At 43.4% G+C, this 27,278-nt stretch overlaps 2 protein-coding genes across 17 annotated transcripts in view; one reads left to right on the top strand and one right to left on the bottom strand.

The window, feature by feature from the left end:
• The window catches only part of DDX31 (DEAD-box helicase 31), a 47,804-nt gene extending 36,703 nt beyond the window's left edge, over positions 1 to 11,101 (bottom strand). The window contains exons 1-13 of one of the 2 annotated variants that reach the window (XM_035555262.2): positions 10,918 to 11,101; positions 9,153 to 9,400; positions 8,893 to 8,968; positions 8,376 to 8,419; positions 7,853 to 7,923; positions 7,192 to 7,256; positions 6,714 to 6,758; positions 5,098 to 5,139; positions 3,262 to 3,326; positions 2,398 to 2,517; positions 1,911 to 2,017; positions 950 to 1,185; positions 416 to 592 (exon numbers count right to left, since the gene is read on the bottom strand). In XM_035555262.2, coding sequence (XP_035411155.1) covers positions 416 to 592; positions 950 to 1,185; positions 1,911 to 2,017; positions 2,398 to 2,517; positions 3,262 to 3,326; positions 5,098 to 5,139; positions 6,714 to 6,758; positions 7,192 to 7,256; positions 7,853 to 7,923; positions 8,376 to 8,419; positions 8,893 to 8,968; positions 9,153 to 9,400; positions 10,918 to 10,962 — 1,341 coding nt within the window. In that variant the 5' untranslated portion in view covers positions 10,963 to 11,101. The remainder of the gene's footprint in view (positions 1 to 415; positions 593 to 949; positions 1,186 to 1,910; positions 2,018 to 2,397; positions 2,518 to 3,261; positions 3,327 to 5,097; positions 5,140 to 6,713; positions 6,759 to 7,191; positions 7,257 to 7,852; positions 7,924 to 8,375; positions 8,420 to 8,892; positions 8,969 to 9,152; positions 9,401 to 10,917) is intronic. The other variant, XM_035555263.2, reaches the window with a different exon arrangement.
• An 86-nt stretch (positions 11,102 to 11,187) lies between these two features.
• On the top strand, positions 11,188 to 25,318 carry GTF3C4 (general transcription factor IIIC subunit 4). Of its 15 annotated transcripts, XR_004780078.2 has the most exons (9): positions 11,188 to 11,523; positions 12,386 to 14,206; positions 15,979 to 16,109; positions 17,003 to 17,091; positions 18,014 to 18,464; positions 18,576 to 19,019; positions 20,487 to 20,645; positions 21,736 to 21,925; positions 22,919 to 23,415. XR_004780078.2 is itself a non-coding variant. In XM_035555260.2 (5 exons), exons 1-5 carry the CDS (start codon positions 11,188 to 11,190, stop codon positions 18,076 to 18,078), a joined length of 2,442 nt encoding a protein of 813 aa, XP_035411153.1. In that variant the 3' UTR covers positions 18,079 to 23,415. The 15 variants fall into 15 exon arrangements, 1 of the variants encoding a protein (XP_035411153.1); XR_004780077.2 differs by having other exon boundaries at positions 19,437 to 20,645; positions 21,736 to 23,439; XR_007709025.1 differs by lacking the exons at positions 21,736 to 21,925; positions 22,919 to 23,415 and adding an exon at positions 24,654 to 25,318 and having other exon boundaries at positions 18,014 to 19,019.
• Positions 25,319 to 27,278: the final 1,960 nt, after the last annotated feature.

Raw genomic sequence — 27,278 nt, 5'->3', positions numbered from 1 at the left:
GTCAAGACACCATTCTTTAAAACCAAAGCCAATAGGGTCAACTTGTCGGGTAGTAACATTTTGGGGCTGGGATGAGGTTTGCCTCTGGCATTAAAAGCCTTTCTTGACTGCATGAGAGAGAACCACGGATACATAAATGGTTTAAGCGTGCCCACTGGGAATACTGAACGGCTGCCTCAGCCTGCTGAAATAACACCTCTTGCCTCTTCAGCTGTGTTTTTCAGATATAGCTACCAAAGTACTTTCCAGAAGTAGGACAATATTCTTATTCTCATTAGCAGATGGAAGAATGAGGCCCCTAGAGGTGAAATGACTCTCTGTCCTCTCTTCTGCCATCCACCCCAAAATAACCACAAAATAAATCATAGGGAATAAGGAACAAAACCGGGTATCCTGACATTTTGATAGTGCTTACTTCCTGTTCCATGTTGCCGTGCAGTCGCAGAAACTCTAAGTGCACAGAGGAGACAGATGAATGTTTAGGTTGTTCAGACTCTAGCCCTCCTGAAAGGACATTTAGAAGGAGATCGTAGTGGAATTCCACTTGTTCACAGCTGGAGAAAAAGATGATCATCTTATGTCGCTTTTCAAACTGCAAGGAAACAAAAAAAATTGCATGTGTCCATTTCCCACAGGCCTCTCCCAATTCCCTGATCTCACGATACTTACGTGACTTCCGCTTCTATAGATACAATTATCCAGGAATGGGATATATTAAGAAGTTTGACACCAAATGCTAAGCCCACAGAAGCAGTACAAGAACATGCTGCAGTTATCTCACTGTCAGCATGAAAGATGCGAGAACACCTCAGCTCTCTTGTGGCTCCCTCTACACTAGATGCACTTCAAAGCTTTAGATCTAATGCAGGCTATCCTTGACAGAGTAAGAGATGTAGGAGTGGAAAAGTGCAAAGGGCTACTTAGTAATATAAATGCAAGCAGATCTCACCTTGCATTTCTCAAGGATAAAAGCTGCTAACGTGACAAGCCTCAATTTGCCGGGGACCATCATGACATACTGCTTGAGCTTCTCTGGAACAGCAAAGTTTTCCTGGTCCATACAGCTTGACAGACTACTGGCTTCTTTATCTGCTTGTAACGCTAGTTTGAGACTCTTCTGGTTTTCATCTGCTATGGAAATTCTGATGGGATCATTCAAACTGATATCAGCCAGCCGTGTCACACCTAAATCACAGAAAATGAAAAACACATGAGGCCCAACCTGGGGTGCTGCTGGAGGGGGTGGTGATATATTCACATACAGAACAGCTAATGCAATTCCTGTGAAAAACAAGGAATTCGTGAGCCATGCTTCAAACACTGAGAGAACTCTTCCACAAACTACAGACTTTTCAGGGCTCAGCCAGGCTTAGTTGCTGCAGACTCCACCAAAAGCATCACAAGCCCTGCTTCAGCCAATTGTGTTATTTTACATTATATAAATGTCTCATCCAGACAGCATTTGGCAGCTCCATTTTTTAATGATGTGTGTGGAAAAACACAACAGATCTCTGCTCTGTAAAGAGTCTAAGAGTCACTAGGCCTGGCTCAACTCCTGCCTCAGCAATTGGCTTCTTGTACAACACTGAGCAAATCACACAGCAGCTGTCCTGTCCTGCCTTAATTCTGCATCTGTAAGGGGAAAAAACAAACACCAAACAAAAACAGTGCTTCCCAGGTTCATGGTGATTTTGGTCTGTGTGTGACATATGTAAGGACTATGTAAGTACATGCACTGACAGAAATTCCATTAATGAAGAAGTGTCATAAACCCAGCAAAATCATAAGATATTATTCCACTTCTGCAAAGGGCTTCATTTTGGGACATAATATAATAAATCTCAACAAGCTATTTCACAATTCCCTGTGAATTTTTCAGCTAAAAGAGACACAACACGTCTATAACCTACCTTCTGTGAGTGTGGCTGAGAGCAGGACATTCTGACGTGTCTCTTTCTCAGCATTTAAAGCATTAAGTATCACAGTCACATCTTTTTCAAAGCCCAGGTCCAGGATCCTACGAAAACAACAGAGATGATGAAAGATGCCGTAAGGAAGGAATGAGAAGAAAGTCTTAAGGCTACATAAGCCAATTAATAATAGCAGAAGTGCTAAAGCTGATCAGATCTTTGGCCCATCTAGCTTTACGTTCTACCTTCAACTTTTGCCAGGTTAAGACATGTCAGAATACATAGAGAATCTCTGCAACTGAATAACTGTAGAATAATCTGTCCAAAGGGGATATTTCTTCCTAATCTCAGACATCTATACGTGGCTTAGCTGAGGCCACTAAGTATGAATGGCTTAAGAACATTTTTTTTTTTTTAAATGCGTTATCTAATGCAGATGCAGAGAGTATCTTTATTCTTTTCCATATCTGAACACCTGGAAGTTTACCTGTCTGCTTCATCGATGATCAGCCACTGAGTGCGACGGAAATGAATACATTCAGTGGACTTGATGTGGTCAACCAGTCGACCAGGAGTTGAAATAAGGATATTTATCCCCTTACGTAATCTGATTTAAGAAGAAAACAACAAAAAAACACAGGTTACAAGTGACTGTGGAATAGGAAACCAGAATGAGGAACTGGAACCTACAGAGAAAAAAATCATGGACATAGTAAAATTAGCATTGATTAAAACTGAAATTTCTTGCACAGCCAAATTGTTCCCTTAATCGTCACTGATATTCACAGTGGCATACTCAGCGATACATACAAGGTGGAAAGAAATATGAATAATATTAAAAAAAATTAAAACATGCAAGCTAGGTTTTCTTTTCTAATTGAGTACTTTTTACTGCATAGAGTAAACTTCTTTTTGTGTATGCTTATACACAGACAAATGAAAATTCCGTTTTGGTTTACTGGCTTACAATTCAATTTTTGAAAAGGGAAAAGAAAGATTTTTAACACCAGGAAATCTCTTCTCCAGAAAGCAATTTCCCCCATAACAAATACTGTAGACAGCACTTGGAGATAAGCAAATACAGGTGTTTGTCAGAAAAGAAAAAATACTGACACAAGAGATCATCATTTCAGAAGGCTCATCAACATTTTAGAAATAGATCCAACAGAGGAAAGTGAATACTTCCTGCTGACCCAGTCACTGTATCTGTGTAAGATCCAGGGGGATCACAGCTTGATCCACACTCACAATCCTCTCTCCCACTAAGAAAAGCACTCTGAAGAAGAGTAGCAGAGAAAAAGGCTGTAGAGCAGAAGAACCCAAAACACAATTTAAGAAGTTGGTTTCATACCTGGCTTTTTCTGATTTTCTCTTTTCTCCCCCCATTAGCACTCCAGGCACAATCCAGGTAAAGGGCTACAGAAAGGAAAAGCAAGACCAACATAGATTCTTCTTAATAAATAGACAGAGCCTAATCCAACAAATGATTTTTCTGGGCAAAAACAGAAAAGACCGGAGCTGACAGCAGTGCGTGCCTGATTTGATCTAACAGATACAGCCTACATGCCCTTTCTCACCCACAGATAAGTATCAATGGCACCTCTGGTTCTAGGCATGTAACTTGCTTCCCACATTGTCTAGAAAATAGAAATGCAATCACTTTTGCACCGCTTCCACTCACATAATAATATTTCTTTTCCTTCTCCCCATGTAACCTAAATGTTCAAAGACAAGCTACAATGCTATTCCTTCATCTCGCCTTTAAGCAATATCCTCCTGTGGCCAAGAAAGATTTAAAAAAAACAACACTGGACCTATGAAGCTTATTTATACATACACAGATCTACAGGCACACAGCCACCATGTGCACATTAAATATCAGTCTCACTGATACTGGCAGGAGTTTTTGCCATTTACTTTAATGAGGCCTGACTCTTCACTGAGTCCAATATTGCCCGATATTTACAGGGGAGATAATCAAAGCACAGGACTGTCATCGCCTCACTTGACAAGAAATGCAGGACAGACGCAGAGCACAGCTTGTAAGGATTGCACAAATGCGTGACTGGTAAATAGGCTTAAGTTTGCACGGGTCACCGCTTGCCAAAAATACTCCAAAAAAACAGTTTCTAGCAAAAAGTGCTCCTTGGTCAGGTTTGTAATAAGAAAGATGTCTAAGCAAGATCCATACAATATAATCTCAGCAGTTGGCATTAGAGTAATTGCATCAAGAAGAGCTCAACTAGCCTTTTTCTCCCTCAGTAATTACACAAGCAAATTACACTCTCCAGTCAGACCATGATCCAAATAGTCTCTTTTGGGTCGCTGTAACAGTTGATGGTTGCTACACATTTACAGGAAACAAAGAGAAAAATTAAAGGGTGTGGAGCAATCCAGACTTCATTCTTTGATGATCACCTTCAATTGCTGGAGGTCTTGACAGAATACTACTGCTCAATATTAACAGATCAGAGTTCCACGTCAAGAGTCCACTCAGAACTTCCAATTACTGTGGAAGAAGACTCAAGCACTTTAAACCTCACCACGACACAATAAAATTTTACTTGATAATTCCAGCACTAAAAAGATTTGGAAAGTGCCTTATTATTTCAAAGAACAACGGAAGATGGAGTGGGAAGATGGATCAGACAAACCATTTAGACACCTTCTAGTCCCATGCTAAGATACTCTGCCTCAGATAAAAGTAACACATTATCACGTAGTGATCTTTAAAAGCCTTTTAATTTCTCCACCCATTCAACTGGCTAAGCAGCTCACCTAAATTCTAATCCCCATCTGAAATTCATCTGTCTAGTAACAGTTTCTGTAAAATGGTACTTGTCATCGTGAGAGTTTTCATTCATAACTCAGACTGAAATGACGGCAGCTATTTCTAAAAAGAAAACATGAAGATCAACTACACTTCTTTATGAAAACTTATGTAACTAAGGTGCCAAAATTAATCAGCTCACTGTTCATTTAATAGTTTAAAACATGCCGCAGAGAAAATCACACTTAAATGCGTTTAAAGACAGATTTATCTCATAGGACCATAGATCTTGACAGATGCTGGATTTCCTTTAGCACCCAGTTGAACCCACAGGAACTGAAGTTGCTTAGCATCTTACAGCAAGAGGCTCAAAGGGAAAAAAAATAAAATAAAAAAAATTTTGAATTGAATTCTTACCTTGAGTAGTTTCTGAATTGTATCAAAACTCTGGATTGCAAGCTGTGGAATTCAACACAAGAAAGTGAGTTACGAGAAAGCCTACTAACGGACAGCAATCCCCTTTGTGCCTCAAAAATCTGTAAGATGTCTGGACGTCTGTTCCATATATTGTCAGAATCCTAAATATGTCCCTAACTGTTCTTTTACAAGCTGCCTATTATTTTTGTCCCTTAAATAATCCTTCTTTTATTATATTTGGACCTGTTCAAAAACCCCTCTATTGGTTCAACTCCACAAGCCAGCTGTCAGGACCATACAGACTTCTGCAGGCCTCTTTGAATGCCCCAGGGAAAAAAATACGTTGAAACCACAAAAGATTTTGCTCCACTAGAAAAGTAAAAAGGAAAACTGCACAATTTCTGGAGGAAAAAAAAAAAACTAAACACTATAAAAAGGAAATGCAGCCCAGCGGTTAAAACACTGTCTTCTGGCAGTCGGTGCATGCCACATTATCCCCTCACCTGACCCACGGAGTGATCATGTCACTGGACCTTTCTACCTCTCCGTTTCCCAGGCAGCAAACCAGAGGTGGTACACACAAAGTTAGCAAATCTAAATGGCTGGTCAGCAGGAAACGTTTAGCTGTTGGGTTTCATGTGCTGTCCAACAGACATTGCTGCTGTGGCAATGAGGAAAGCTGAGAAAGGCAATGGTGCCACCCTGACTCATTCGTGGAACGCGAGTATGTGACCAGGGCTTAGCTACGGGAGTAAAACTATTTTAATTGCTCTGACTACACATTACATACTATTTGCCAAGCTCTCAAGAAAGCCTATTACCTTCAACAGAAAGAAAAGTAATACCACCTGTAATTACAAGATATCTTGATTAGCGTGCTCATTGGCAGCTCTTTAAACAAGCTTATGAACAGTTTCCTACATGCTTAGTATTCACACAGCATCCTGGAAAGGCACAGAGTTTGCTGCTGTAAAAATTTTAAATAGCTTCAGAGCTTTCTCCTTTCGTGGAACCGAGCTGAGATGTTGTTGCACTGCAGGCTGCATGAAATGCTGTGCCCCAAACTAGATACCTGCAATCAGTTCTCTACATTGAAGATATTATCATTTCACACGCACAAAAAAGGTTGATACCCTCCTCTGAAATTGCTTTTGGAATTGCAAATAACATAAACCAAATAGAACAGAGTTCTGTGGAGAAACCTACTCTTGGTAGCCTCAACTTCAGCATTCACTTATGGATTTGAAAAAGGGGCTTTATAAGTGAAGCGTTTGTATAAACCTACACATTTACAAAGCTGATTTCATTGCTTTTAGTTACTCCCTCTGTACGAACTAGTTAGGCTTCTTCCCCCCATGCACTGAGCTAGAGTTTCTCCAGTCCTCCCAAATGAGATCTTGCTGCATGGGGAAACCTTCAGAGAAGTCTTCTGACTTATTTCAGTATGGCAGTAAACAAAAATGCCAACATGCATTCAGAGAGCAAACACTCTTTCTGTCAGGGCAAAAAGATGCTTCCTAGGACAGTCTTCAGTCCCTGGTAGATCCACATCTACTAAAAATCAGTGTTCACACACTCAGGTTCTGACAGAAACAGAAAGAAATAGGGCCACCTACCTCTCTTGTTGGGACTAATATAAGTGCATAAGGCCCATCACTCCGCTGCAAACAGAGAAGACAAGAGGACTGCTAAGAAGAACGTAGAACTAATACACAGGCCACTTCCACTTCTAAGATCTGTTAGCTGACAAAGTGAATTCTAAAGGGTTTTACTATAAGCCTGTACACCACAGTTTGGGGCACTCCCCACCCCTTTTTAAAAAAATCAACAGTCTTTCAAGTATCAATACCACACCACCATCTCTTTTCTGATGTAAAGGGGAACGTATAACATTTTACATATAAAAATATTTGCATCGTTCTTAAATCATCTCAACGGTACAGGAGGATCATGTAAGCCACATTCACAAATACAGCAAACGAGATTGCTTGACCTTTTTAACAAGGACAGACACTGATGACTACAAGATAACAGCTGGAATTTATTTTTTTATTAATCTTACTATCAAGAGCAAACATACTTAGTTGCACCTACCTTTATTTTGGTCTTCATTCCCTGTAAAGACTGCACAAGTGGAATCCCATAGGCAAGAGTTTTACCTTCATAAAAGAGAGAAAATTGGAAGTCTCCATCAAAAAAAAAAGAAAAAAAGGGAAATTGCAGTAGCCCTGCAAATTAAAGTACCATTCACCTCGCTATTCTTAAACTGAAATCAGAGTCTGGAAATGTCTTAATTAAGTAGGTTTCCAAACAGGAAGACTGACAGGCTGCTCACTGAGGGTTTACATTAAAAAGAAGAGGTGGTGGTATCCCAACTAAGATCCATCTAAAGAAATAGCTCTGTCCACCCAAGAAAATGAGACATCAAGACATAGTTTACTGTAGAGCAAGCACACAAGTTTGTATGACAAGAGCGTGTGCTGCTTAGCTGCCTGGCCTCCTGGCCCTGCATCCCCAGCGCGAGCCTTGGAACAGGCCCATGTGCAATGGCTGGCAGCTGCACATCAACATTCAGTCCTAGCACTAGGTTGTCACAGAAGTTTGCACAGCATCTGTCTGTGCCATGGCAGTCCCATGCCAGGGTTCTGAGCCTGTCACTCTTGTGAGCTGAACTGGGAACACGATGTTTTGGTTCTTTGATTTGGAATCCAGTTTAAAATGCTGTAGGAAGGGAAACTGGCAATTAAATGCTGACCTGAACCAGTCTGAGATCTCACTAGAGCATCTTTGCCTTGCAGGAGCACAGGGATTGTTTCCTTCTGAACACTGTGTAACAAACAAACAAGTTAGGAAATACAGATGCAACACAGCATAGAAACTTAAGGTTTTAACATACGTTGACTGTTTCAAAACTGTTTACCCCAAATTCCACATGTTCACCTCTGCTGTATAGCTACATCACTAGAGGTGAGTTTTAAGGGAAGTAAGTCTGCAGATACACATCAGATATGACAGATCAGAAGAAGGTGATTTTATGATTCAAGTACCAAATTAGAAACTAGGATTCCGAGGTTCCATCTCCAGCTATGACAATGACTTGCTATGTAACTTATGAGTTATTTCTTGTCCCAGATTTTGAAAGAAATAAACCTGATGGAAAATGGGATAGCTTAACAAGTACTGCGGTCTTCACAATCCAATTAAGTATAATAAAACCATCATAGATGATTGGCTTTAAAGGTTAGCGAAGTGCAAAGTTTTTATATGGATTTACTTACTTGGTCATACTACATATCTTCAGGACAGTGGTTATTGTGGATATCTAGGGAGAGAATTAACAGGAGTAAGCAGGTTTCATCGTCAAGCTGTCTCTTTTGTTACTTTCATAGTACAAGATAGAGCAAAAACCAGAAGACTGATATTTATTCTCTACATTACTCGTCCAGGGCAGCCGGATGGAAAAGTTCTGATGTCCTCAAAATACTTCTAATAGCTTATCAGAATTATACCATTGCTGGTACATTGTGAAATACCAGATTTGCTAAAATACTGCGCCCCCAAATAGCTTTTTGTGGTTTTGGTATTACAGATGCATACAGTGAAGGGTGCTGAGCCTCTGTGTTTGGGGATGGGTGAGGATACTGGCCAGCACACTGAGCTAAGAGACTGTGATACAATCAAAGTACTGGTGAGCCTGTTCAAGGTACCACGAATAAAGATGCACCTCTCAGCCCTCTAAGAAACACCACCCCTTAAACAGCATGTTCCAAAGCACAGAGCCTTCCTGCCACTCACCAGATGTGGATGGAGGTCCAACTGGCTAAAAGAATCTGTAGTGAAAATACTTTCTTGTACCTGCTGCACTGCTTTTCTGAGTTAGGGGAAACAGAACAAAACAAAGCACGTGGTGTGGTTACAAATTACACATTAGTAGTCTGTGTAAACAGCAATGAAACCAAAAGACAAGAAATTACTTTGCCCAAGCAAGGGCTAGAATTCAAGACACTGAATTTCAAGGCATTGATTTCCCCCCCCCTCCCCTTTGTGTAAAATACCTGTGAATTTTTGGGATATCAGGGTTGTTTCTAAACAGGCTTGATGTCTTAATGAAAGGTTTGCTTTTCTGGCTTTCATTTTGGTTGTCAGTCAACTGCTTCTTAGGAAGAGATTTTTGTGACAAGCTTCCCTTTTCCCTGATGTTGGTTTCTGTAGCACATTTCTTGAAGGCATTTATCGGTGGCTTACGTTTCAAAGGTGGGTTTCCATGCGGTGGCTGGAGCTTTCTTTTCAGACCATTAGACTGCTTTGATGTTAACAAACAAACCAGATAGCAAGAATGCATTAATGAATGAGAATTAAGTAAATGATACCATATTTTGCTCATGGTGAACAGAAACATCAGCCCCAAATAGAACCCCTAGTTCTGGAATCCCCTAGACTAAAGAAATTTTGATTTTTGCAGCTAAGCAGTTCCTAGTTTAACAGATTCAATATCACGCCTGAGACCTCTGAATGCTACTAAAATTCAAATAAAAAGCTAAAGGAATATATGGTGCTTATCACAAAACAATTCTGTCTAGCTTCTCTAGTAACTGAGCAAACATGCTTAAATATATAATAACAATAAAATCTCTCTCAAAAGTTTTGCAAGCCTTCTCCTTATACTAAAGCCATCTCTATGGCCTTTTCTTTTTCTGGGCAGCAGGATGGCCTGTCCTTCACTCCAGCCTGTGCTTCTGCCAGCTTCAGGATTTCTAAGCTCTCCACTACTTCTTTTACCAAAACTGGTTTCTTTTACTGATCTTCCAATCACCTGAAGAAATTTTTTTGCTTTCCCCATCTCTCTCCAGGAACACTGAAGAAGAAAATTAATTTAGCTTCCTTTGTCCCCAAAGCTCCTTTCTATCTCCCAGCCTTTTTTCAATGAACTTGTTTTCCTTGACACATTTGCAAAACTCCTGAAACATGTGAAATCCCTGCACAATCTCGCCTCACTTTTTTCTCTCTCTTCCCCACTCTTAGCTTCACACTATAATTTCCTTTGTCCTCCTGTGAACCATATCATTCTCAAGCTCTATTACTTTTTTCACCTGCTTCTTCACATTTTCAGCATTCAGGAACTTCTCAGATGTGATTCTCAGTTGCTGTAAAACGTATTAAGCTCCACTGAGTTACAAGAATTCCATCAGCTTACCCAACAGAGGCCCTGCACCTTAGTTGACATCGTTCACTGGGCAAACTTTGGCAGGTTTGGCAGCAATCTCCCTTTGGCTATTTTCATTACCCCTCTGTGCTTTCTCCCCACACCGATTTACCCTGCTTGAAACAACCCAGCCTTCTCCAGGCCCTCCCAAAGCACGCTGTGTGGAAGTTGGCGGGGCACTCTCAATAAAATAGTATCCTGATTTACCAAAACCCCCCCGCTACCCTACTCCGCCCTGCCGCTGCCTGCCGCCCGGCGCTTTAACTCTCGCTTCCCAACTGAAAAACGCCGCTTTGAACCCATCCTGGCTCTTCTTTCCCCAAACTTGTAGGGAGAAGAGCACCTGCTGCTGCGCCTGGCAGCGCTCCGGCGATCAGGGGTTTTCTGTAACTCGCAAAAACACCTCCACCACCACCACCTCCTCCTCGTCACAGCACCTCACACGTGTCCGAGCGGCTCCCAGGCCAGCAGGGGACCCGGGGACAGGCGATCCCTTCTCCACCAACCCCCCCGCCCCAAAACTCAGCCCCGGCCCTAAAACTCAGCCCCGGCCCCGCGACGGGCGGGACGGACGGGCACACCACACGCAGCGAGGTTCTGCCTGGAGCCGAGCTTACCCCGCCGGAGCACAGGTTGAGGAGCAGCGCCCCTCCCGCCGCCATGTCCCGCCGCCTCCACGCGGCTCCGGGGCGGTCCCCGGGGACCCCCGAGGGAACGGGGCTGCGGCCGGCGCCCCGCTGAAGGGCGAGGAGCGGACGAAGGAAACGGGAACCCCGCTTCCCGGTGCCCCTCAGGCAGCGGCGGGGCAGCCCCAGCCGGCGGCGGCCGAGGGCTTCGGCGGCGGCGCAAGCGCGCAGCGGGCGGAGCGGCCGTGAGGCGGCGGTAAGATGGCGGCGGCGGCCGGGGCGAGCGGGGGCAGCCCGGCGGCGGCGGAGGAGGAGCCGCCGCTGGGCCTCGACTCGCTCGTGGAGGAGGCGGCGGCGGCAGCGGCGGCGAGCGCCGGGTTTCGGCTGACGGCCGTGAGGCGGGAGCCGGCGGTGAGGCTGCAGCACGGCGTCAGCGGCTTGGAGCCGCTGGCCTGGTCGGAGGATCACCGGGTGTCGGTGAGCACGGCCCGCAGCATCGCCGTGCTGGAGCAGCTCAGCGACGTGCACGGCGGCGGGCAGGAGATGGTGATCCACCGCACCGCCGTGCCCGCGCCCGCCGCCGCCTGCTACCTCAAGGTGAGCCGGGGCTCGGGGCGCTGAGGGGAGTTACCTGCCCGGGGGAGGCCCGGCAGGGGCAGGGAGGGCGTTTTGTGTGGGAAGGAATCTCGGGGATTCTAAAAGTTATCTGTTCTTCCAAGAATCGCTTCAGTTCCACTACTTTGATAACGATTCCAGTAGGATTTTAAGTAGAGATCGTTCATGGGTTACTACCGGAGCTGAAAGGTTTTAGCAGCAGGGTTTTAGCTTTGGGTTTGTGTGGGATGCCTTAATTTCACAGGCCTCAGCACAGACAGGAATCAAGTCTGGCTGTGTGTCTTGTGAAATTATAACTTGGTTGCCACAGATCTATTCCCCCCCCCCCCCCCAAACGAAGTTGAGAAGGTGGAGCGACTTGAGTTGGAATACTGAGCACTTTGCGATTTGTTAAATGTGTACCTTTATGTACGGATTTGAGAACAGAAGTATCATAGAATGATAGAATATCCCGAGTTGGAAGGGACCCACAAGGATCATGGAGTCCAGCTACACACAGGTCTACCCAAAAATTCAGACCATATGACTAACAGCACAGTCCAAACGCTTCTTAAACTCTGACAGGCTTGGTGCCGTGACTACGTCCCTGGGGAGCCTGTTCCAGTGCACAAGGATGAAAACGGATTGTTTAGTTCAGCAAACATCCAATAGAAGGAAGTCAAAATTATACAAATTCAGGCCAACACTGAGGCTTAAATCTTCAAGAGTGAGGTTAATTAACAATTAATTTGAACACCATAGCATAGGTTGTGATAGGGTGCTTGATTTCAAGTGAGAATTAAATCCTGGAAAATCTTAAAATAACATTCTGAAATGTATTTAAATGTTTTTTGTTATCTTTCAGGTTGGTCCAAAGAAGGAGGTAGCAGAATGTAGGGAAAAGTTCTCCAGTTCTATGGATCCAACGGTTAGCCAAACTTTTATGCTAGATCGGGTGTTCAATCCTGAGGGGAAGTCGCTGCCGCCAATGCGAGGGTTCAAGTACTCCAGCTGGTCACCGCTGGGCTGTGACGCCAACGGACGATGCCTGCTTGCAGCTTTAACCATGGACAATCGATTGACCATCCATGCAAACCTCAACAGACTGCAGTGGGTTCAGCTGGTGGACCTGACGGAAATCTATGGCGAGCGTCTGTACGAAGCCAGTTACAAACTTTCCAAGGCTGACACTCCCAGGGGAGAACTAGAAGACTTCGCTGAATTTCAGCGGCGGCACAGCATGCAGACTCCAGTACGCATGGAGTGGTCGGGTATCTGTACCACTCAGCAGGTTAAACACAACAACGAGTGCCGGGATGTTGGTAGCGTGCTCTTAGCAGTACTCTTTGAAAACAGTAACATTGCGGTTTGGCAGTTTCAGCTTCCGTTTCTGGGTAAGGAATCAATTACTTCTTGCAATACCATAGAGTCTGGAATAAGTTCTCCGAGTGTCCTGTCTTGGTGGGAATATGAACATAACAACCGAAAGATGAGTGGACTTATCGTAGGGAGTGCTTTTGGGCCAGTTAAAATTCTTCCTGTCAATCTAAAAGCAGTCAAAGGCTACTTTACGCTAAGACAGCCCGTAGTCTTATGGCAAGAAATGGACCAGTTACCAGTGCACAGTATCAAATGTATTCCACTTTACCATCCCTACCAGAAATGTAGCTGTAGCTTAGTGGTGGCCGCAAGAGGATCTTACGTGTTTTGGTGTCTTCTGTTGATATCCAAGGCAGGTCTGAACGTCCATAATTCCCACGTGACAGGGCTTCATTCGTTGCCAATTGTGTCTATGACTGCGGACAAACAGAACGGCACAGTGTATACATGCTCCAGTGACGGAAAGGTAAGGCAGCTGATTCCTATATTCACAGATGTTGCTTTAAAGTTCGAGCACCAGCTGATTAAGCTCTCAGAAGTGTTTGGCTCTGTGAGGACTCATGGAATAGCTGTTAGCCCCTGTGGTGCGTACTTAGCAGTTATTACAACAGAGGGCATGACTAACGGTCTTCACCCCGTTAACAAAAACTACCAAGTTCAGTTTGTTACTCTAAAGACTTTTGAGGAGGCAGCTGCGCAGCTCCTGGAATCTTCTGTTCAGAACCTTTTCCGGCAAGTGGACTTGACAGATCTCGTACGCTGGAAAATTTTGAAGGAGAAGCATATTCCTCAATTTTTACAGGAAGCACTGGATAAAAAGATTGAGAGCTGTGGTTCTACTTACTTCTGGCGATTTAAGCTGTTTCTCCTGAGGATTTTGTACCAGTCAATGCAGAAAGCTCCCTCAGAGGTCATGTGGAGACCGTCACACGAGGACACAAAAATCCTGATCTCTGATTCCCCTGGAATGGGCAGCACTGAAGATGATCAAGAGGAAGGAACTTCTAAACGAGCCAGCAAGCAGGGCCTATGTGACACAGGCAAAGGTATGGACATAGATGACACTGCCGATGATTCTCTTCCTCAGTCAAGTGAGATAGGAGGCCACGAGCCAATGGAAGAAAAGCTGCTTGAAGTACAGGCACAGATTGAGGCAGTAGAAATGCACTTGACACGAGAGCACATGAAACGGGTGTTGGGAGAAGTTTATCTACACACATGGATTACAGAAAACACCAGTATTCCCACCAGAGGAGTCTGTGACTTCTTAATGTCCGATGACGGATATGAGGACAGAACAGCACGAGTAAGTGCACCTCTATGCTCTGGGGATTCGGTGTTACTTCTTTCACCCCCCTCCACAGCCTAAAAGGAAAACACAGCTTTAGGGGTGGGAAAGAGAACTGTAATCATGTAATCCTTGCTAGACAGCTTCTGTAGAGCATCCGTGGTTGCCCTTCCTTGGAACTGTGGAATAGGAGGGAACGTAAATACAGACATTGAAGTCTGGATCAGGTACATGAGGAATAAGCATGTCTTGAGTTTTTGCAAAACAAGGGAGAGGATCACAGTTTATTCTCTTGTAAGTGTACTAAGCGAGAAGAATGTTTGTGTAGCTAGACTTACTTCATTTAGCATCTACACAAACCTAAACTTCGGCGATTCTTCCTCTAGTCAATTACATCTGAAGTTCTAACTTCCCAGAGTTGCAGTACCGCTTCTTAAAGTATTTATTATTCAAAGTACTGTGAGTGTTCAGGCGGTACCTCTGGTCTTGTTGGTGCTCCACAAACCTTCCATGAAAATATCAGTTACAGATAATTGCTTTATGAGTTAAATCCAGCGATTCAGAACTTCATGCAGGGTTTTCAGTTAACCAAGCTGACTGAGCGTCTTTGATACAACACATTTATGGCCTGAACCTTCAGGCGCACTTGCATTTATTAAAGTACAATAAATAAGCATAACTGAATGCTTGGCTGTAACAGGACCTCCTCCCAAACTTGCAGTACTCCCTACCAAAGCAAAAGCATAACTGCGGGGAGACTTGCAATGTGTAGAGTAAATGTCTGCGGCACGAAATACGTGATCAGTGAGCGCTGCAGTGGGCAATAGACATCAGACAAAGGAGGCGTCAGTGGAAACACTGCCGTCAGCCTCCAGGCCTTAAGACTTGATGACAAAAGTGTCTCAGATGTGCCTGTACCTCTTTGAGCAGAGAACAATTCTTTTCAGTACCTAAATCCTTAAATCACTTGAACTCTGATTATCAACCTTTACGCTACATTCAGAGAGACAGAGGAAGCAAGCACAGTTTCCGTTACTGATGTAACACAGTGTTTGTTCTCTGCTGGACTTGCAAGGCAGCAGGCCACGCGGTGTGGCCTTCATAATTTGGTAGGAAAGTATCCTGGCAGAGCTCCTGTGATTTTCTGGTGCCCAATTACTGTGAATTGGAGGCCCAGGACGTTGCTTTTCTTACCTTGTAAAGAAGATTCTTCATTTTATAGTGATTAAAAGCTGCCTGCCAAACTATTTTATCCAGTTTGCTGTCACATTTTAAAGGTTCTTGGGATGTGGTTTGTATCTACTGAAATGTCAAGGACACGTTCTATCATGTAAATGTTGTACTACAAACATTATGTATCCTCTAAGATGACTGCTGAAGACATACATCTCACTAATTTTTGAACAGGATTTTTTCTTAGCACATCTTCTGTGATACATACAAGAACTGAAAACACTGCTGTAACCGTCACTGGCACCCCTTAAGTGGTATGATATCAAATATTCTGCTTCGTTTTACATTTGCAATTAGCTTGACCTAAGACTGATTGCTCTTAAGTTCTGTATCCCTGTAGTATGGGACAGATGAATCCAGGTGATCATATTTCAAGAATAAATTAATACATCTCTGTGACAGCCTTACGTTTATATTTCTTTATATGATTTCGGTGAAGTGGATAGGTCTTTGCATCCTGTAACACGTTCTGAAATCACAGTACCCTGAGAGACTTTCCTACCTTTCAGTAGGCAGCTGTCTCGCTATAAACGATGCTGACTGCTGTGTATTCCCAGGTGCTGATTGGGCATATCTTAAAGAAAATGAACAAACAGACTTTTCCAGAGCACTGCAGCTTGTGTAAAGAGATCCTGCCATTCACTGATCGCAAACAGGCAGTCTGCTCCAATGGACATATTTGGCTCAGGTAATCTGCTCTTAGAGTTTTTTGCCCCCTCCGCATACATTTAACATGTTTAAATAGCTAACTTAAAGTATTTCCTAGTGTTGGAGTAGAAGGTCACGAAGCATGTTACCGTGCTGCAGTTAACTGCATTTTTCTGCTGGCTCTTCCCTGAGAAAAAAGGGACTGTAGATTGGACTTGGTTCTCTTATCAGTACGCTATTTTCAAAATAAAATGCTTTTGATAATCTTTTTTTTTTTTTTTTTACCAAGCTGGGGGAGGGAGAGAACAGTGACAAAATAGAGGGTGAAAAAAAAAAATCAATCACCAGTCATTGTTTAGAACAGCACATGAAAGAGTTTGTTCTAGCTACTTCAGCATTTGAAAACAAAGTAATTTAAGAGGAAACGATTAGAAACAACTACACTGAGAAGTCCGGAACTTCATCTAGAAAAAGAAATCTTTCAGCATCGATGTATCGGTGTATGATGTTTGTCCACAGAGACTTTGCAAGTCAGTAGTCTGTCACTTCAGAAGTTTTACCACCAAATCCTGTGTGCTATTTTGGCTAAATAGTCATTACTTTCAGTTAATGATGCTTTGGTTCCTCCCCTGCACAGGAGCTCTCGAGCTCTTGACCTCTTCTACTGTGTGCTGAAGTTCTTTGGCCAATGATGAAACCTTTTCCATAGTATTTTGTTTTTTGGCCTTTTCATATACGTGTACACTTGGGAAGTTTCACTTACCTGCATGAATAAACTATTAATTTTTGTGTTTGATGTGGCTCACAGCTGCCCCTACTCTCGGAAAGTAAGGTCTGTCGGGAACAGAACCCAGCTTCCAGTCAGGACACAGGAGCAGGTCACAAAACAGTAAAACCCCGAGCCTCGTGATAAAACAACTTGTCCTTTCACAGGTGCTTTCTAACCTACCAGTCCTGTCAGAGTTTGGTGTACAGGAGGTGTTTGCTTCATGACAGCATTGCACGGCATCCCACCCCAGAAGGTAAACTGCTCCTATAAGGGCAGGATTGTGTATTCTTATCCGTGTAATGACTTGAATTTGTTTCATTGACTTTCCTCTTGTAGGCAGCCGTGTGAAGGGACTAGTATCATGCGTCTCATGGTCTCCTGCTGCTGTCCATGCATTAATGGCATATGTTAATTACAAAATAGTGACTACAGAAATTAACTTGTAAATACTGTATTTTATGACAGCTGGTAAATACATAACCTGTGCTGGAGAGCTACAGCTGTTAGTTTATATTCAAGTTAAATAAATGAATTAGCTTCCAGGTCTGCAAATGCTGAATGTTTTTGACATCCAATTTCAGTGCTGTATTGCTCCAGCACAGGTTAAGAAAAAATTGGCACCTTGCTGGCTTAGGCTCCAAACCTGTGGTAAGAACATCATCCGGGGACGAGGGCAGGCTGTGGGGGCCAGTCAACCTTTTGACTCTGTGTTTTCATAGTTTGAGGAAGGACAAGCTGTGCCAGAAAATGGTTTTCTTCTTAACTAGTACATTCGAAGAAATAAATCATGGAGTAGTCTAACGGTTTGTCTTAAAGTGTAGGTGGTGGCAGAATACTAAGAGCCACAGAGAGACGAACAATTAATAGCCGTGTTCTCTGGGAAGACATTATCTCATCTGCTGTTGTCAGAACATATGTCAGCAAAAACCGATGCAGTTGTGGGGGGAGGGAATCCTATTGATACTTTTTCACTGCCCCTGAGGTATTCCAGTATATCACTAAGGATCAACTGCAGAACTTAAAGTTCTGTACAGAGAGGCTGATCAACTCTCAGTTAATCCCGTGTGGTGAATACACACAGACTTTCAGGTTTACTATTTAGTTTGTCCATTTCAGCACCATTTCTGTGTTCATCTCTGCCTCCAGCTCTAAACAACTTGTTTTCTTATTTGCAGATCCCGAGTGGATCAAGAGGTTACTGCAAGGACCTTGCACGTTCTGTGATTCCCCCGTCTTCTAGAGAAGAGCTATGTAAAGACTGAAAATATTTTCACTACTACATAAGCTCCCTTCAGTCTAGAAGGATATTGGGCACAGAAATAAACACTTTACTGAAAGGGAAGACAATGTCTGTGACCCTGTAAATAGAACATTGGAGGTTCTAGGAACTCCTTAGGTCCAGAGGCCATTCCATGCTCCAGAACCAGGAGTACACCTGGAAGACTGAGTTCGTAACGCAATTTGGAAACGCACCCCATTGAAGTACCAGCAGCTGGACACACTTCCTTTTACTGAAAAGAAGCTGAAGTCTTAAGCTCGCAGCGTGAATTGTCCTTTCTGCCTGGCAACTGTGTGATTTCCCAAAAGCTAGGATGGGAACAGCGGATCTGATCTTGAATAGACTTGGTGGGTAGAGGAGGCTTCAGCTCGTAGTGCTTGTTTGCTTTTTAACAAGTACTGGCACTTGCTGCAGAACATTAAACTATCAAAATAATTTGTGGTTCTAATTTCTTGCAGAGTGAAGCAAATGCCAGTTACAGCCATATGAGAGAAATTGGCCATTACATTAGTTTCACTTAAAGTCTAGAAGACTAACTGCCTTTCAACTATTGTAACAGTATTGCAGTCACAAGGGTCAAATTGGCTGCCTCTGTCAAATACGGATCAGTAAGAATAATTTTTAATGTAATAATTATTAAACTATTAGCAATTTGATTAAACACTAATATATATATAACTTCCAACGCTCACGTCTCTTGCCCCACTTTCTTTTTCTGAACTAAGCTCTAACCACTTCCTAGCTTTTGCCAGTATGCCTTCTGTTTCAGTTAACCCTCTACCACCAAGAATCATCTTTTCCAGTGCAACTCGGTACTACAACCATTACCCATTTACCGTATCTGCAATTGAACTGAGAGTCTCCCTGATAGAGATGTTGTTTTACAGAAACGGGACACACAGGTAATCACTCCCAGCGGGCAGTTTCTCGTTTCGTAATAATGCAGTAAAAGCAAAACAAAACAAAAACCCCAACATGGCTAATATATTAGAGGCAAAGTTTCCACAGCTGGTCGTGGAGCCTGGTAAAGCTTCTCTCGTATAACCCTGACTTTTTCTCAAGAGATTCATAAATATGCCAATGATGTAGCATGGCTGAGCCCAGAAATTTATTCTGCTTTCTAACCGTCCTGTCAGAAAAAGATTCTTGCTGTCTTTGGCATCTAGTTCATATGGGGAGCAGGAGAATCCTTTTCAACTTCCTATGCAGCGTTAGAGGAATAATACCTCTAAAATATGTATGGTTATGTGGTACAGTTGTCTTGTTGACTTAAAAAAACATGTCAAATAATACAAAATTCATGTATTTACATTCCTCAGAATATGAATTTGGACACTCAAATGTGCTGCCCTGTTTGTGATTCATGACACTTCTGACTGTGTGAGACGTCCTCTGTAGCTATTTGAGGAAAAATCAAGGAATTGTCCTGACAGTATCAGTCTCCAGCAATGCACGTGTGGATTGGTGCCTCCGTTTCCTTGATTTGATGACTATGCATTATTTTCTCAGTGTTCCTTAACCTTTAGCAGGAGCAAATTTTTTTTTTCAGCTAACATTAAAGCAAGTCAGCTGTCCTTACTATCCAGTGTTTCATGCATTAAGCATGATAGTGCTTTACTCAGAATAATATTAATATGGTAGACTAGAACAGCATAAGCACATTCATCTGTAAAATAATTAGTCTTGTTTGTAAATATCCTTGGAAGTGATACCATAACTGTATTAAAGAAATGTTTAGTTTTTTATTGCCATGCACTGAAAATTGAAATGACTGGTGTGTCTGGATGGAAAGAAAATGTGGATTGTGATAGTATCTAGTAAAACAAAGTCAGAGTAACCTTGGTACCTAATTTGTGTGCAGTCTGAGGCTGGCACTGTACCTGAGACAGCATTTCTGTTCTCCTTCCCAGTGTTAACGAGGCTTGGGGGAAACACAACATATATTTTCAGCACAAGCTGAACAGAAGGGTTAATTTGTGGTGGTAGGGGAACCATTCTGAGTAGAAGCTCCAAGACCTTGTCCGGACAGTCCTGACCAGTTCTCTCAGTGAGTAAATGTTCCAATTTAGAGAGTCACCTGATTCTGGAGGTAAGAGAACTTTCCAGAGCCATGTATAAAAGTTATTTTTTTTTTAAAGGTCAAATTAATTTCTTTGATACTGGTTTAGAGACCATAACATCTTGGTCTGCTGAAACGTTTACATCTGGCTGACCGAAAGGTTCAACACACTATCGTTAGATGAATCCTGGTGTTCACTTCTAGCAGTTCTCTTGACTTTCCCTAGAGTTGTAATGCTTTAGCCATGTAGAAGCTAGTACACCTAGCGCTAATGTTTCAGCATTAATGTTTATTTTCCTTGTCTTTCAAGGCAGTAGATACTCAGTATACCATTGCCCGTTTATTTAACCTGATTTATGACTGCTGGGAGAATGGAATTTTAAAGCCAATGATGCCGGCTTTCTCTGCATGCCAGTGGAGATCCTTTAGCACAAAGCTTTCACTTCTCACCCTGACCCATTCACAACAGGTAAAGAGGTATTGTGATTTATTTATTTTTTTTAAAACAATCATTGGTCCCTAAGTGTATTTTTAACTAGCGTAGACTTGAATAGTGCAGCACACCTCAGAACAGGAGCACATAATTTCTGATGTTGATCTTACCGGAATTCTCTGCCCAGCTACCAGCTGAGACTTCCTTTGAGGAACCTTTAATTTGTCTTGGACTCCTGACTTCAGTTCTGGAGTTTAGTGGGGTTTAGTCCCATTCCTCTTAGAGTTCTGTAACAGCCTGCAGAGCTACAGCAGCACCCTGCCGCGTCATCCCTCATGCTTTCCCTAACCAAAACCTTTGCTTTCATCCCATGTATGGGGAAAGCAAGAGGATGAGGGTGGTACGAGCACCTGCTGCCAGGTCCTTGCACTATTTTGCCCTGAACAGAGCTGCCTTCCCAACTGGTACATAGTAGAGCTGTCCCATGTTACAACCCGGTCTGGTCTGAGACACCAAGTGAAGTATTTGAAGAATAAGCCCCACAAAACCAATTTACTCACTAGGTTTTTGCCCTAAGTTTTGCAAGATAAACAAATGAATAGTTAAAAGCTCTCCATTGCCTGACCATTTGGTGGTGAACACAAGACTTTCTTCTTGTGCTGACAACAAGCCTGTCATGCCTCCCCTGGCACAAAGAAATCCAAACTGTTCAACAAATTAGCAGGACAGCTCTGGGCTGGTTTTGGACAGCTTTTTTGTGCCTTGGTGCTATAAATTCCATTGTTTGAACTAAGGTGAAAGTTTGAGGTCATTATGACAGTGTCTTGAGTATCCATACTGTATATTTCTACAGGAAATACAATGGTTGCTACTAGATACATACAGGCAAATAAATATTTCCCTGATTTTCTTAAATTTACTAGGTTTGATTATGCAGCATAACACCATTTATTCTAGCCTCATTAAGGGTTTCTCAACATGAAAGAGCTAAACGCAAACATTTATAGTCCTAGTTAAGGGTTAACGAATCCTACTTGTGCTGTTATACCCTAAACTAACATTTACAGGAGACTTGTTTTTACAAGTTTTTCTCAAATACAAAGCCCTTCCTTTATTGCTTACCCAGGTTGTGAAACAGCGGGCAGCCTTGCAGGCACAATTACTGGAGCCTCAGTTCCCACCTCAGGGTATGGCATCAGAGAGAGAACAAGGAGAAGAACCCATCCCACTCCTCAGAGCCCTCACCACAGAGCAGGTTGGGGGTTATCACTTAAGCTGTTGCTCAATATGACATCTTTGGGTGCAAAACACGCAAGGTCAGTATAGTAGCAATATAGGAAACTTCAAAATCCGTTGCTGCAGAGCACTAGCTTGTATTATTTTTGCAGCCAGAAATAAGGGCAATAGCCTCAGAGCATTGGTAGTCATGGCAAAAGGCAGATTTATAGTGAGTACCAAAATTAACCAGAAGAAAAAGCTTAGGGGATCTCAGTTAATAAAGGTGAAATGCTCAAAGTAGTTATCAGTGCTATTTGTTCTCGTCCCCCTTTTTGCATTCCCTTTTGGAGCTTTCTCTATCAGGCCTGTAAATGCACAAACTACGCTTGCATTTTAGACACACATTGACAAGGGCAGGGGTTTATCCTTTAACCAGAGCTGGTACCATCTGTGTGGAGATGTCTGCTAGTTTACTGCTCCACTGGTACACTGGCAAAGCTGCTTTCCTCCCCTCTGTGTGGGTAAACAAGGACAACTTGAGCTTCAAGTACACCTGGATTCCTGCCCTACCTATTGAAGTTGGAGGAATCAGGACAAGACAGATTTTTGCCTTCTCTTGGAAGTCTCAGGCCAGGATGGTTTTTCACTATTTGTAGAGGCTAGCGTGTACGTACAGCAATGTCTTAAGAGCTTTTGTTTTCACTTCTCATGGAGGGCCTTGTGTACATACTGTCACTTAAATCAGTCCGTGCAATACTCAGCTCTAACTCATACAAGGTATACATTAATACTTTACACTGGAGGTGTTCCCAGACCCTTGGTGTCAGTTGGAATATTTTATTCCACCGCTAAATTTTATTAGTGCTGATTCAGTTTTTAGCTCTCTTTATTTGCAAGACCTAGAACTCCTGCTGGTCTGTCATCTGTGTGCATGATCTGGGTAGTGACCTCAGGAGTGTCACAGCTGCCTCTGCACGACTTGCCACGACTGCTTTCATTGTTGCAACGCAGCAGGTACACAGGGCACTTATTAGCATTAACTACACTACAGTTCAGAGCAGAAAGTGGAGTAATTCCCTGTGCTGTCTTAGGCTGCAGTTGAATCAATCCAAATGTGAATATCTGAGTTGGAGCATCTTCGTCACAGAAGGACTCATGCACTGCTGAGAGCCTACAGCAGGAGTTACAGGGCCATGCCGGCCCTGCAGCGTTCTTATCTAACACTAAACTTAGGAAGCCAGTCCTGAAAAGGGAAGAATCAAGAGCCATCCAAATGGAACTGCTCAGAGAAAAGTTTAATTGCTCTGCTAATCTAATTGATCTCTTCATGCTACTTCAATTCCATTCTGGGGTGCGAGCGTTGTAGCTGGCAGACCGTGCGGTCACCAGGCTGAATGAAAAGCAAAGCTGAGTTTTAATCTTTACTTTCTGGATTTTTCCTTTGAGACTTAGTTCATGGAGGGTCTGACAAAGCTGCTGTGAATATTGATGCTGTGTATATGGCACATTTTGTAAACGTGAAGCAAACCTGGATGAATGTTTTGTATACTGCGACGCTAGCATTGTAATCCTGCTCCTTTTTTATTCTAAATAAATAAATAAAGTACGTTTTTGTAATGTCTGTATTTTAAGGGACTGACTTCCTGGGAGGGACATACGGAGTCAAGAGCTGAGACTGGCAAGAGTGAACAGGATTCAGTCCTTCTTCGTGCTTAAAAATAATAATAAAAATCTCACTTCCATAAGGACTACACAGAGCAGCAAATTAGACCCTACTCCTTGTGAAAGTCAGATTTCTCAGCTACGGTATCTGAAAGACTTCAAACACAGGAGCTGTGGGAAAGGTCTACACAGGGCCAGGGTCGGGTGCTGTTTGTTTCAAGGGAGTTGCACGCTGCAGATGGACAGCTCCTCAGAGACTGTGATAACCCCGGGCCTCACTTGCAGAATAAAAGGATAAATGATTTTTAGCCTAGGCTGACCAAAGCCAGATTAAAGATCAGCTCTTGATTTTAATCTTTCAACATATGAGAAGAGTTTTGAAAGTTTTAGTTGTTCTCCAGGTTTAAGAACGTGTTTTTTTAGATAAATGAAAAGGATGTGCCTCATTTTGTTAGTTCCGAAGAGTTATTTGCAATGGAAACTACTTGATTAAAGCAAGGAGTACTGAGCATTATGTCTGTAATTATCCAAGTAGCTGGGGTGGGGGGATAAGCACTAGTTTCCTGTGTGGCTATACCTGGAGGAAGGGCGAAGCAGGAGGTTTGTAACCACACTTTAGAGCCACTTTTCATGGATCTGGACGGTGACTTCCCAGTTGTAGCACTGGCAGTTTTGACTCCTAGGTGCCAAATTGGCTTGCTCTGCCCTGATCTGGCAGGGCGGGCAGCACAGCCAGTTGTCACCGATGCTGCAGGAGACCTTCCCGCTGCAACGCAGCTCTTAGCAAACCTGGCTGAAGTCTGAGTGGAACTGGGGACCTTGCCAGTAGGTATCGAGCCTCACCTGACTGTTAGTAATTTTGACACCGCACTCCTAAGAGGAAAATGAATGCTCTGAGCGTATCTGATAGCTTGTACAAGATAGAAGTAGAGGAGAAAGGTCAGAGTTCCTTACACCTCAGCCTCAAACCGTCCTCTCCAAGGCTGGGAGAGGACCTGGGGCCTGATAGAGCCCTCCAGGCACACCACCATTCCCTTCTCCTCACCAGCACAGGTTCAGCCTCCCTTTCCCCAGCCTCCCAAACTGCAGCTCCACAGTTACACTGCAGAACCAACTTCCTTTGATGAAAGGGGCCTGACAACTGCCTTTTCTTTTCTTCCATAGAATCAAACGTTTCTTGGTGCAGAAAGAGGAGACTAACCCAGGAGAGCCTGCTTGTAGAGAGGAACAGACACTTTTCTGTGTGAATTAAGAATGAGGCAAAGTCACTTTTAAGGTTCTGATTTGGATGTGGGCAGTTACAGGGTCATAACCAGAGGCTGCACCTCCAAGAAGCAGACCCTGAGGCACAGGAACCTGCCAAGCTTGTCTTTGGCCTAAAACAAACCTTAAGGAATGGTGAGAACACCTTGCTGTCCCTTCCTACCCTGCAGTCACAGCTCCTACAACACCTCGTGAACGGATGGCTGTAAAACCAGTTACATTTAAGGGTTCTGTGCTGGCATCATCACCCAAGATGCATCTAAGCCTTAAGAGGAAAGGTGAGAAACCAAAGGAGGCAGGGGAAAGGTTTCAAGAGCTCCAGGGCCCCCTGCAGAGACAGGGCTGGAGGACTGGGATTCCTGCCTGGGGGCGCTCCAGCATCCTTCCACCACAGCGCACGAAGGATCCATTGTCTGGAGCAGGTGGACGTGAAAGTTTGTGGAACAGCCGAACGCATTCATCTTGGTGCCGAACTGCGTAATTAACAGCGTAACATATTGCGTGTAGCACAACCTCCAAACAGCCCTCTCGGCAAAGTGTCTTCGAAAAACAGTGATAAAAGATGTCCATTTCAGAACTGGGCACGCTGTACAATAAGTAACGTCTGCTCCCCGCTGTGTTCTTACCACCTCCTCTTTACCTTGTTTTTCTCATTGCTTAACATTTGTTTTGCCAGAATAAGATGCTAATAAAATCAAGCATAGTTACCAAATTGGTTTTTAAGTGTTGGATTCCAATTATAAAAGCCTAATTCCTCCTCCCATCCACTGAACCTTTTTGGTATTAACAGGCTTTACTATGCAAAGTGATGCAGGGGCTGTTTCGTTTACAGTAATTAAATGAATGTCAATTGTTTTAGTTGTTTCCGAGGGAGAGTTCTACATGAGTATTAGCATGTTCTGCTAACCCTTACGTTCTGCACTTCAGGCCTGCTGCAAACCCTTGGGGGTTGACCATTGACCTGAGACTCCGTACCCAGACATGCCAAGCGCATCTCAATGAGACAAGCTCTTTTCTCAGTTTCTATGGAACCAGCAGAGCGGAACTAATATAGCGTCCGCATATAGATGAAAGAATGAAGAGGAAAAAGGGCTTTACAGCTAAATTAATTAAGCAGATGTACCTGTCTAATTAAAGATGCACTGTCCCTTTTGTACCCTAGCTGCAGTACAAACAGTATTTAAATACGCTCTCTATCCATTTCATCTATCAAAATATTTAGTAGGAACATTCAGATGAAGGTGATATTAGCAAGATGAGCTTCCCATGTATTATTAATAGAAGGGCTCCCAATTATGCGTGAATGCTACAGCAAATCTTTATAGCAATAGCATAAAAAACAGCTGCCCAAGTAGGTTACCAAACAGCACATTTGTAACAGGTAAAACCGTTACAAATGCCCTGGCCCAGCTTTACACCAGGGTGTGCGCTTGGGCCCTGTGCAGAGGAAGCAGCCATGGCCTGAGCCTGGCGTTTCTTAGTGCAAGAGGCCCAGAGGACTCAACTTGTGCTCGTGGTACCAGGGGAGCTGGCTTTCTTAGATTCCAAAGATATTTATTCTGAGATTTTTAAGGCTATCCTCAAGTCTGGAAAGTTCAATTCCCATTCATCAAAGCTCCCAAAGGTTTTGAAAACCTTGACCTTAAACTCTCATTATCCAACCCCAAAATAAAACTACATCCCCTGAGCCACCTAGATAACTAGGGTCTTCCCTCCTGAATTTACTCTACGGGTGGGAGGAAGGACTTGGGCATGTATATCCTTACAGTACTCCATGTAGACCTAGACACACACGATAAAAGATGGGAACAGAGAAGTTGTACAAAACCAAGAGGCTCCTGGAGGCCTGTACTGCCTGAAAGGAGGAGGTACGTGCTTCCCACGTGCTTCCTACATCTTCCCAGATAAGAAGGCTGCAAGAAGAAAGTTGTGACACCTCCCCATCGCCAGGTCAAAGCGAATTCACATTCACATACACAAAGAAGAAATAAAGGGAGACATAACAGAGGCATCAAACTCAGCGCTGCTGTGAATCACAACAAATGACACCCCCTCCTTAGAAGCATTAAAAACACACATTTCCATAGCTAGAGTCCGAACAAGCTAACAGCGCCATACTTTTCATCAAGGATTTCCTATTTAAGAAAGACTTACCTGAATATTTAGGGCAACCAGTTCCAGCCAGAGTAAAAGAACGCAGGCACCAATTCCCCCAGCCACAGCTAAGCTACACCAGCCACAGGTGCTGCCTGCAGTCAGCAGGAAATAAAACGGGGTGCGTGGCTGCTGCAGAAAAGCCTCTGGCACAGGCTAAGAGCCTCCATCCACCAGGAAAACAGAATTTAGTAACCTATCTGCTCCTGCAGCTCGTTATGGCCTTAATTGGGCTCTGAAAGTGATGAACCTGCAACTAGTTTCCTATAGCTCTAGATATTATTTTCAGGTGCTTTGGGTCTTTCTGCCTGGTGGGGGAACTGCAGAACAGGGTGGTGGGGAAGGACGGCGCACCCACAGCGTGACTGTCCT

The sequence above is a fragment of the Cygnus atratus genome, chromosome 19 (assembly GCF_013377495.2).
Source record: "Cygnus atratus isolate AKBS03 ecotype Queensland, Australia chromosome 19, CAtr_DNAZoo_HiC_assembly, whole genome shotgun sequence".
Taxonomy (NCBI): domain Eukaryota; kingdom Metazoa; phylum Chordata; class Aves; order Anseriformes; family Anatidae; genus Cygnus; species Cygnus atratus.
Note: the sequence above shows the minus strand (reverse complement) of the source record. Positions and strands in the feature narration are given on the sequence as shown.